General features: G+C 39.7%; 1 protein-coding gene across 4 annotated transcripts in view; it reads right to left on the reverse strand.

Annotated features, from left to right (window-relative positions):
- Positions 1 to 12,560, reverse strand: part of ANTXR2 (ANTXR cell adhesion molecule 2) — a 362,866-nt gene that overhangs the window by 265,924 nt on the left and 84,382 nt on the right. For all 4 annotated transcript variants that reach the window (XM_040325040.1, XM_040325021.1, XM_040325013.1 and 1 more), the window contains exon 5: positions 2,309 to 2,390. In XM_040325040.1, coding sequence (XP_040180974.1) covers positions 2,309 to 2,390 — 82 coding nt within the window. The remainder of the gene's footprint in view (positions 1 to 2,308; positions 2,391 to 12,560) is intronic.

Raw genomic sequence — 12,560 nt, forward strand, 5'->3', positions numbered from 1 at the left:
CACCTATAAGGCTACATCCTGCTCCACTCTGTGGGAATTAGCATTTAAGATAACTTACCGTTGGTATCTAACCCCCGAAAGGATCTCCAAATTTGACACCTCACTCAACAACACCTGCTGGAGGAATTGTGGCCAGAAAGGTGACTTGATTCATACGCTTTGGGGATGCCCAAAACTTACTCATTACTGGACCTCAGTGTTTCAACTCCTTCATGACGTCACAAAGGTGACCATAGACAAACAACCGTCCTTGGCACTACTATCTCTCACTATTGACCGTTTCCCTAACTCTGCGAGAACGATTATTGTTCACGTTCTCCTAGCCGCACGCCTTAGTATCACTAGGAAATGGAAGGATCCTGACCCTCCTACCCTCTGGGACGTAGTACACACCACACATACCCACTTTATCTATGAATCTACCCTGACGTTACGCCATAGCGACAAGACACAACTCCTCAGGAAATGGCAACTATGGACTGATTGGATAGACTCATCAGGATTGACAGACACACTCTCCTCTTCTCTTTGATTGACTTCTTTTAGAGGCTCACGGAATAGCAATAGGTGACACCCTCGCCCTATAGGGGCTTAACTAGGGATCGGAGGTGGCATGGGGGAAGGGGGATGGAGTTCCCTACCTGGGCACAGCATAGTGCCCGTAAGGGGTGCTCAGGGGGCGGGAGCCCTCTCCCATACCCTGGGAACATCAGTAATTGGCGAGTACTCTCCGATCCGTCTCCACTAGTCTGTTTAGATGTTTCAGTTTATGCTAATATGTTTGACTATGAGGCTTGTCAGATTGCCAATCTCAGGGCTAAAGCCCTTCATATGTCATGTTATATTTTATTGACCTCTGATCTTTATTATATCTCTGTAAAGTTCGCATAGGAAAAGAAATGTTATGTTATGTACATGCGATAATACCTCTGTATGCCTTATCAATCCTTAATAAAAACCTATTGAGTAAAAAAAAAAAAAGTGTCCGATGTGTCCACCGCAATATCGCAATCCTGACAAAATTTGCAGATCGCCGTATTACTAGTAAAAAAAAAAATAATAAAAAAAATGTGTGAATTCTATCCCCTATTTTGTTGCCACTATAACTTTTGCGAAAACCAATCACTATACGCTTATTGCAATTTTTTTTTACCAAAAATATGTAGAATACGTATCGGCCTAAACTGAGAAAACATTATTTTTTTTTTTTTAAATGGGATATTTATTACAGCAAAAAGTAAAAAATATATTATTTTTTTTTTCAAAATTGTTGCTCTTTTTTGTTTATAGCGCAAAAAATAAAAAACGCAGAGGTGATCAAATACCACCAAAAGAAAGCTCTATTTGTGGGAAAAAAGGACGTAAATTTTGTTTGGGAGGCACGTCGCACGGCCGCGCAATTTTAATTTAAAGTGACGCAGTGCTGAAAGCTGAAATTTCGCCTGGGCAGGGAGGGGGTATATGTGCCCAGTAAATAAGTGGTTAAAGTGATTGTAAAGTCTCACTTTAAAAAAAAAAACATTTCATACTTACCTCTTCTGTGCAGTTGGTTTTGCACAGAGCAGCCCGGATCCTCCTCTACTTGGGTCCCTCTTTGCTGCACCTGGATCCTCCCTCCTGACGAGTGCCCCCATAGACCAGCAGCTTTCTATGGGGGCACCCGAGCCCTGTGTGTCCGTTCAGCCCCGCTCCCTCTCTCCCATGATTGGCTAACTGACTTTAAATGACAGCCGCGGGAGCCAATGACACTGCAGCTGTGCCCCAGTCAATCAGGAGGAGAGTGTGAGGGAATCGTGGACATTGATGGATAGAGAAGGGGCTCAGGGTAAGTGTTGGGATGCCTGCATTAAGATAAAAAACCTTTTGCCTTTACAACCCCTTTAAGATTTTTGTATGGCTGGCTTTAATTTAAGTGCAGCACAACTTGGTTTATTATCTGGTTATGTTGATTTTTTCACTCAGTTCCTACCATTAGTTTGACTGTGTATACATATTTATTTATAATCTTATGGTTGTTAAAAAAAATTGTATGCACTTTCTGTAGATAGGTAGAGTTGTTTTTGTTCCTCCTATTTAGGTGAGGCACACATATTTGCATTATCTATTTACAATAAATATGTATTCTCTTAGTACTTGCAGCTAGATATGTTTAAATCCAGGGGAGGCACAGAAAATGTACATAGTTGTTGTGTCACTGCTGATAAAACATGGAACCCAAATAGTTTTTTTTTTCTTCATTATTCAATATGGTTAAGTCAGTGGTCATTATCAAAAATTCAGAATTGTAAAAGTGTTCTTAAATACTTACTAGCATAAAGCCTTCATGCATGTATGTTTCACCTGCTGGTATTACTTTACTCAAATCTTCAAGTCCCTTTGTGATTTTGGCCCTGCAAAAAAGTTAGAAAAGTATAATTCAAGTTGGAAAAGTTATCGGTTTAATGTAGCGATTATTTGCTGTAAATCTTTTCTAAATAATCTCCTAAACATGCTAGTACAGCACTTTTGTAAGCTGATCACTAGTAACTAGCCGAGTAATTGCAAACTGAGTTTGCAGCAAAATAATTGAGTTTACCATGTGGACTGCCTACACAAAACATAATTACCTTTACGTCTTGTTTTGTAGACAGAACAGAAACTGGGAGAATATCTCTCAAAGTGAGGGAAATTCTCTCACTATAAAGAGAGCCCTCATTGGAATATTTACCCTCTATACAGCTCCAAGACAAATAAAGATGGTGAAAGTACCCCGCAGAGAGAACATGATTTTTTTTTTTTTTTTTTGATCATTAAATAATTTTTATTGAAATTTCCATACAAATATCAGAAAAAATTAAAGGCAGCTGGTTCTGGTATGTAACAATCATGTATAGCAGTAAAACATTTACATACTAATCTCAATCAAAGTAATTGACGATAGTCATACAAATGATCAAAGCATTCATAAACAGTATAATAACATCCCTGTTTTCCTCATTGGGTTCTAACTGTAAACAGGCGCTAACCAGTATAATGACAACATTATCATGGACAATTCAAAAAAATTTAAAAAGAGAGAACTGTGAAACCTTGATATTACTCATGGAATAATAGGATTTTGTTTTTAGACACAATTTAATAAATCTTTGAAAGTAAATATTTTTGGAGAAACCGATAAAAAAAGAAATAGTCATGTCTTTAACTTGTCTAATAGGTGTTTATCTCTAATTTGACACCTTATTGGACATTACTGGTACGCAGTATAGTGACTGATCTCAGCCACTTTCATTAGTTAAAGGGAGCACTTAAGTGATCCATGTAATCATAGTCTATGGGGAAATTTACTAAAACTGACACATAGAATATGGTGCAGCTGTGCATAGTAGCCAAACAGCTTTTACGTTTTATTATCTTATTTGAAAAAGCTGAAGTTAGAAGCTGATTGGTTGTACAGCTGCACCAGATTCTGTGTGCACTAGTTTTAGTAAATCTCCCCTTGTGAGTCAAGCTGAGAGTGGGCTTTCCCGCTGACAGCTTAAAGTAAGAAAATCTATTACTATTAATTAAAAAATGTAAAAAAAAAAATTGGGCAGATTCCCCCCTTTGGGTGTGGTATGGATTTTAAAGGGAACCCACAGGGCGAATGTTTTTTTTAAAAAAAGCACCTTGGCCCCATGTTAATGGGGAAAAGAAAGGGCCTCTTCCCCATAACCCTGGCCAGTGGTTGTGGGGGACTGTGGGCGGGAGCTTATTGAAATCGGAAAGCTCCCTTTAACCACTTGCTTACTGGGTACATATACCCCCCTCCTGCCCAGGTGAAATTTCAGCTTCCGGCACTGCGTCGCTTTAACTAACAATTGCGCGGTCGTGCGACGTGGCTCCCAAACAAAATTGACGTCCTTTTTTCCCTACAACTAGAGCTTTCTTTTGGTGGTATTTGATCGCCTGTGCGGTTTTTATTTTTTGCGCTATAAACAAAAAAGAGCGACAATTTTGAAAAAAATACAATATTTTTTACTTGTTGCTATAATAAATATCCCAATTAAAAAAAAAAAAAAAATTTTTTTCCTCAGTTTAGGCCGATATGTATTCTTCCACATATTTTTGGTAAAAAAAAAAAAATCGCAATAAGCGACTGGTTTGCGCAAACGTTATAGCGCCTACAAAATAGGGGACATAATTATTATTTTTTATTATTTATTTTTTTTACTAGAAATGGCGGCGATCTGCGATTTTTATTGGGACTGCGACGTTATGGCGGACACATCGGACACTTTTGACACATTTTTGGCTCCATTCACATTTATACTGCGATCAGTGCTATAAATATGCACTAATTACAGTATAAATGTGACTGGCATTGAAGGGATTAACACTAGGGGGTGAGGAAGGGGTTAAATGTATTCCCTGCATTGTGTTCTAACTGTAGGTGGAGGGGAGGTGACTGGGGGGGTGACCGATCTATGTCTCTATGTACAAGGGACACAGATCAGTCTCCTCTCCAGAGACAGCACCGCTGTCTCTGTGTAAAACGGCAATGAGAGATGATCTCATATGTTTACATATGAGATCATCTCTCATTGGCCGCACAGATCGCATCGCAAATGGCCACTCTGATTGGCCGTTCGCGGCGATCTGTAATTGGCTGTGTCCAAGGGACACGGCCAACACAGAGTTTCCCCGCTGCGCGCTCTGGAGCGCGCGGGGAACGTGCAAAGGGGCGGACGTCAATTGACGTCCACTTGGATTTTGGGATCCGCGCTGTAGCCGTCATTTGACTATAGCGCGGGTCCCAAGCGGTTAATAAGGGGGCCCCCATATCCTGGCCTTCCCCATGTATTTTGTATTTTTGCAAAAACAATTTTTGTGAATTGACTTTCACTCCTGTTTTATGCGGTATTTACCAACACCAAATAAAGCAGTAGTAAATTGACATTTTCAGGATTCCATGCAGAATTTGTGAAAACACCTAAATACTGCAAGCGATCTGGTTCTGTGAATGGAGCCCATTGTCAAGTAGCATTGATGGCATAACACAATAATTTCAGTATTGCAAACATTGGGACATGATAACACTTTGGAAATGTGGATGCTTTCCTACTGTAGTATGAGGTTCATTGTGTATATAGTTACAATGTACCTCTAACTAGATCCTTGTTTTTTTTCTTTTACCTTTTTTTAACTATTATCTGGTGCTAGCTGGAGATTTGAGGGAAAATCATCAATAGGAAATTTGGGGGCTAAATTATAGAAGGTGTTGGGGGTTCCAACATTTCCCTACTTTACTAAAAGTAGTTTTTTATCCCTGTTCCTGGTGGAGATTTTACCTAACTTCCTGTCTCGTGACAATGTTGTGAGGGTAAATCTCTCTGACAGCAGTACAAACCTGACAGAAAATATATTCCTTTAACACTCTAAACACTAAAGGTTTGGCTGGCAGTGCACTCACATGTTAAGCCTATCAGTTGTGATTGATATCAGTCCTTACACTTTAGCATAATTTACCATAATTTTAAAGTAACAATTAGTTTAAATAATAATTAAAAAAAAATTGTTCAAATATTACTACATCACAAAATGAAGGTTCTGGCTTCTGGCACACCATTTTTATGTAGTTTTGTGCACAGATGTTTCTATGTATCAACTGAATTGCTAAATGTCTGGAAAAATATTTGTTGAAGCTGCCTCAAAACTGCCCGCCAACGTTAGGCTGGATAGATCTGGCAGACAATGGAATTTTCTATGTATTAATTAAAGTATTTTATGCAGTGTACATATTTTGTTTTGCGTTTAGGAAATGTAGTATTTTGACATGATTTTTTTTTCATAAAATGAACATAAATATCATTTGACCAGAAACTGAAAATTAATTAAAAAAAGCTACCGACAATTTGTTTAACTAAACAGTAGCAGTATGTCCCATTATACAGTTCACTTAAAAAAAAATAAACATTCCAAGCACACCAGTAAAGACTATTGTTAACTGAAAATTGACAAAAACATTAATTTGATGCAGCAAACATTAGTTTGGTGCAGTAACTGGAGAAAAATGGAAACTAGACTTTCACCAATCTTGAAGTGAAATAAAATGCGATTGGTTTCCCCCTGGATCACATGGTTTTCCTACCATTGCATTTGTTAAATAGGCCACAAAGTAGCTATTTAAATTAAACTGTAGATAATGGGGTTGGTTTACTAATGCAACAAAGTGAATGTTTATTAGGCAGTGAATGTTCACTTTGGAGAGTAGGTTGAAGGTGTGTTCATTAAAAAAACAGGGTTTTGTTCTAAAATGATTGGATAATTGATGCATGCACAGCGCTATTTTATTCTTTAAGATAAGAGACCATTTGCTTTACAAAGTAAAGATTTACTATTAACCACTTTAAGGCCGCCCTATAGATGTTTTACTGCTACAGATCGTGTATATATATATGTGATCCAACACTTACGGGTTTGGGGCACGCATGCGTGCTGCCAAAGGCTCACTTCCACTGTAATTACGCATAGCAGTAGCCAATTGGCGGGTGCAGGGTATTGGTGTCCTCAAGCAACCCACCTGCCCACAGTGGGCATGTGAGCATCATAACTGGACCACAGAGCAATAGAAGAAGGTGGTCTGATTTGATAAACCATGTTTTCTTTTACCACATTGTACATCATGTGAATGACCGGGTGCATGTGTGTTGCTTACCTTTGGAAGAGATGGCACCAGCATGCAGTATGGGAAGAAGGGAAGCCAGTAGAGGCAGTGTGATATTTTGTGCAATGTTCTGCTGCAAAACCTTGGGTTAATTTAGTTACTTGACACATAAGACCTACCTCAAAAATGTTTTGAGGAACACAACAAGTTTGAGGTGTTGCATTTTCCAAATCGCAATCCGATTAAGCATCTGTGATATGCGTTAGGACATTAGGACATCTAAAAGATCTGCTACTGGTGCCTTGGTGCCAGATATACCACAGCATACCTTCAGAGGTCTAGTAGTGTCCATGCCTCGATGGCTTAAGGCTGTTTTGGTGCTAAATGGGGGAGCTTCTCAATATTAGGCGAGCGGTCATAAAGTTAGGGCTGATCAATTAATATATTCACTTTAGGCATTTCCTGTAAGTATCCCAAGTCTAAATTAGAATGCTTTGCATAACATCAGCAAGAGTTAGGATTTCTGTGAAGCTTTTATTGCTGTCTGCATGAAGATATTTCCACTCACTGCCTGTTCTAAATCATAGAAAGTAAAAGGAAATCTCCCTAAAGTGAGAGTAAATCTTATCTTTGAAATCTATCACCTGAAGTGGTGTCCCTTGATTTGTAACAATGCCCCAATGATTCCCCCCACATATATTACTATTGAAAGCAGCAGACATCTGGACTTCCCTTTCATACTGCACTGGAGTCAACAGTCACCAGAAAAGAAAAAAATGAGAAGCCTTTTTTTTTTTTTTTTTTTCAGATGAGTCACAGAAAGCAGTAAAAGCCTAATAGAGGTTCTGATCCTTGCACACTTTTGACTTTCCAGTTTTGATTAATTTGTACTCGTGATTCTATTTTTTTTCCCATCCTTTCCAATTGCTGCAAAGTTTAAGAGAGTCATAACATGAGTGATAATAACTTGTTGCTGAACATAAATATTTCTCCCATCTTATCATTGTGCAATACTTTCTCATACAATACTATATTACAGGACATTAGTATAACTAATGGGATGTGATAAAACGTTACTGCTAGTTCGGTGCATATCACTGAACATAATAAACCCTACTTAACATGTCTGTCAATGTTATTATTTTGTCCTTTTAATTTCTCTCTAAGTAAAATTGGAATTTATATGTGCATCCCTTTGATGAGCACAAGGGTCACTTGAAAACCTCACACATTTACACTAGACAACTTTGGTTTCTATGGATCAATGATTTCCAAAGACAAGGATATAAGTATCTCAAGGTCCATTGGTGAATTTCTTGCCAGTATGCTGCTATTTAGACTGGCACAGATGAAAAGGATTTCTAAATATCTGTACTGTAGGCTGAACCCTAATATTTATGTAAAAAGTTATGTGGGGCATCCTCAAACAGAAGGTGGATGAGCGAAAGGTCTCTAACATCCACCAGCTCTGTGATGTCATCATGGAGGAGTGGAAGAAGACTCCAGTGGCAACCTGTGAAGCTCTGGTGAACTCCATGCCCAAGAGGGTTAAGGCAGTGGCCACACAAAATATTGACACTTTGGGCCCAATTTGGATATTTTCACTTAGGGGTGTACTCACTTTTGTTGCCAGCAGTTTAGACATTAATGGCTGTGTGTTGAGATATTTTGAGAGAACAGCAAATGTACACTGTTATACAAGCTGTACAATAACTACCTTACATTATAGCAAACTGTAATTTCTTCAGCGTTGTCACATGAAAAGATATAATAACATATTTACAAACATGTGAAATATTATATCTCATAAAATGAAGAGTAATGCCACATACACACAACCGTTTGTAGGCTCCAGAGCATTTTTCTCGATGAGAAAAATGTCTATTAAAAATTTAGAACCTGCTCTTTTTTTTCTCGTCGTTTTTCGCATCGTCGTTTTTCTCGTCGTGAAAAGCGGTCATGTGTAGGCTTTAACGACAGGGAATAAAACGTGTATGCTCAGTAGCAAGTTTTGAGAAGGGAAATTTGCATAATCAGCCCACAGGGTGGCGCCATTACGTGTTGTACGTGACCACGCTTTGCTCGAGCATTTTTTATCATGATCGTGTGTATGCAAGGCAGGCTTGAGAGGAATTACGTCGAGAAAAACGTTGTTTTTTTCAATGACATGAATAACGGTCGTGTGTACGCGGCATTAGGTTAGAGTTTACTTGTACAAGGCCAGTGGTCTGCATACTGGTTTCAAATTATTTTAAAAGCATTAAAGACTATATATAAACATGAGAGCCAGGCAGCTGCTATTTTTGAAAGGGGATGTAAGCAATGGCAATGTCCATATCTCCTCAGTAAAAAACTGGCCATACACTGATCAAAATTCAGCTAGGATCAGCCGAATCTCGATCAGTGTGTGGCAGTCTTTGCTTGAAAGAAATCTATTGTTTGACTGACTTTTGTCGATGCGATTTGTTGGCAACGTTTTCTGGATCAGCAGCTGCAGTGATTGAGCTGCACCTGCTGATCAGTGCATTCTTATAGCGACGGGAGCAGCCTTTAGAATACATTTTACCAGTGGGGGTAATTCCTCCATCCACCTTATTTGTGTCCAGTGGGCTGAAAAAAAAAAAAAACGAACGCATGGCCAGTTTAGATTTCTAAGTTTCCTTTAAATTTCAACAGTGCAGCTTTTTTGAGTAATTCTGAGACGTCAGCATAATGGATGGTCATCTATTACTAACCAGTTATAAATGTCTTATAAATCTATTCACTCCTAGTGTAAATTACCATTTCTATGTGCATGCATGAATCAAAAGTCTATAAACTGTTAAAGCTTTTTCTCACTTAGTTCTACGGAAACATTCAGTAGACAAAAGGTGTTAAACATTTACAGATGCTTGCTGGCAGTAGATGACATTTACATACTGAAACCGAAGTGCAACTGTTACAGTAATTCATGAAACATTAACAGATCTTAACAAAACAAATCCGATGTTCATTCAAGTTAAATTACATCCAGTGAGGTGGGAATGAAATCAAAACTTTAATGTAGACGACTGATATTTTTATATGCAAAATATCTTATAAACTACTTTTGAAATCATCCGGACCTACAGCCATTACCTTTGGGCAGAAGATTAAACTAAAAAAACTGAAACTGAAATAAGCTACTTTTATGTTTTGCATTAATGGAGTTTTATCAAAAATAAACCAGTAGCAGTTGCTGATTTATGGGGCCAACTTAGGTTTCCCGTGGGAGACTCATCGGAGTCTCCTGGATACAGCTGATCCATTGAAAGTAATGGGAGACTGACAGTATTCGCAGTTATTCATGACTTTTCTAATGTTATTGAACATGTAGTAATTACCTGTTGATGATTGGCCCTAGATGCAATTTAGGGCCACAATTTATGAAATTGAATGAGTTTAATAGAATATTATTTGAAATCCCAAGAACAAATAGACTTAGAAATTTAATGTACCCTTGTAATTTATGCACATGTAAATGTGCATCTCTCATACTCAATAGACACATAAAATGCCATAGCTATATTTACATAAATATCTCAGGAGTGTGGCCTTCAAGTCAGGATGCACTAAAAATAGGTCTGATATGATCATATGGTGCATCCTGCATGAGAGGTTGCACAAACATGAGTGTACTTCATAAGATAGATTTCTACTTCCCTACAGCTGGTATTGTTAATAGACTACTTGACAAGTCTATTTTAAAGCTGAACTCCAGGAAGGTAAAAAAATAAAACAATCATTGCAATTATGAGTTTATTGAAAGAAGAATGTATTTTAATGCAGCTAGTTCAAAAAGACTTTGGGCCAGATTCACAGAAGAAGTACGCCGGCGTATCTACTGATACACCGGCGTAATTTCAAATTTGCCGCGTCGTATCTAATTTGAATCCTCAAACCAAGATACGACGGCTTCTGTCTTCGATCCGACAGGCGTACGGCTTCGTACGCCTTCGGATTGTAGGTGCAATACTTCGGCGCCCGCTGGGTGGAGTTTGCGTCGGGTATGCTAATTTGCTTTTTCCGGCGAACCACGAAGGTACGCGCGGCCGTCGCATTCTCTTACGGCGTCGCTAGTCGGCTTTTCCCGGCGTATAGTTACAGCTGCTATTTCGTGGCGTATAGGTAGACTTGCCATGTTAAAGTATGGCTGTCGTTCCCGCGTCGAATTTAGAATTTTTTTCTTTTTTGCGTAAGTCGTCCGTGAATAGGAAAGGACGTAACTCACGTCTACGTTCAAAAAATGACGTTGGTGCGACGTCATTTCGCGCAAAGCACGGCGGGAAATTTCAAAACGGAGCATGCGCATTTCAATCGGCGCGGGGACACGCTTCATTTAAATGAATCACGCCCCCTACCCGCCCAATTTGAAATACGCGCCGAGAAATACACTACGCCACCGTAACTTACGGCGCAAAATCTTCCTGGATTCGAAATTCCGCAAGGTAAGATACGGCGGCCGCTGCGCCAGGGCAAATGTCTGTGAATCTGGCCCCACCCCTAATTCTGCCCCTAAACATACCCTCATAACCTATCTTGTGCTCCTCCATATCCAACACATCCATACCCAACTCTGTTCCTGGGGGCTCTGACAGTGTAGGAAAGTGGTGAGGGAGCCTGGTGTTGTAAGTATAAATGCATTGGGGTGAGCTATGTGAAGACACTGTTATTTTACCTAAAATAGGCAAAGTGACAATAAGAATTTGTGTTTATATCAGTCCAGTATAGAATAGCACTTTAGAAGGAAGGGCAGTACTGCCTTCTCTCTACTTATTCTATGCTGACTCAGTGATCTGAATATTTATTGTACTACATAAATAAAATCAGTGAATTGTAGTTTGAGTTAGGCAAGTAGCCTTGTCTTTGTTTTTGGTAATTTAATTGTTTGTACTGGGTGGGTTTGACTGTTCTCCTGATTGGATCTTGTTTTCAATTTATAGAGGCTTAGTTCCAATTATTGGTATCACTGCGGTTGGATTATAGGGGTCCATGTAACGGCTCCAAATAGTTGCTGAAATGATGTGATCAATAAATAGGCATTATATACAATAAGTATATATGGATGGAGTGTTGATGACATGCTTTATGAGTTGACTGACAAATGATGGCACTATCCACCACTGCCACTGCTGCAACCAATCCCTCAAAGTAGGGTTGTCCCGATACCACTTGTTTAAGACCGAGTACAAGTACTGATACTTTTTTTAATGTCATGTGACAATTTGAATAATGGGCACTGACAGGGGGCACTGACAGAGGGCACTGACAGGGGGCACTGATGGATGGATGGCACTGACTGATTGCACTGATAGGCAGCACTTATGGGCACTGATAGGCAGCACTTATAGGCACTGAAAGATGGCACTGATGGAAGGAACTGATGTCACTTATGGGCACTGAAAGGCGGCACTGATAGATGGTACTGATGTCACTAAGGCTGCTTTCACATTGCAGCGTCGAGCCGCGGTGACGGTATAGCCGCACTATTTGTAGCGCGGCTATACCATCGTGTTTACCGCGATATTCGGGCGCTAGCGGTGAGGTTTTAACCCCCGCTAGCGGCCAAAAAAGGGTTAATACCGCGGTATTACCACGCTTTCCCATTGATTTCAATGGGAAGGCGCGGTATAGGAGCGGTGGACACACCGCTCCTATACCGCAGTAAAGATGCGGCTAGCAGGACTTTTGGAGCGTTCCTGCTAGCGCACCGCTTCAGTGTGAAAGCCTTCGGGCTTTCACATTGAAGACTACAGGGCATGATTTTTCATGCGGTATAGCAGCGCTATTTTTAGCGCTGTACCGCTTGAAAAACGCCCCAATGTGTAAGGGGCCTTATAGGCACTTATGGGCACTGAAAGGCAGCACTGATAGATGGAACTGATGTCCCCTCTTTTATGCGCCTCCACACTCGCCCTCA

This window comes from Rana temporaria, chromosome 1, assembly GCF_905171775.1.
Source record: "Rana temporaria chromosome 1, aRanTem1.1, whole genome shotgun sequence".
NCBI lineage: Eukaryota > Metazoa > Chordata > Amphibia > Anura > Ranidae > Rana > Rana temporaria.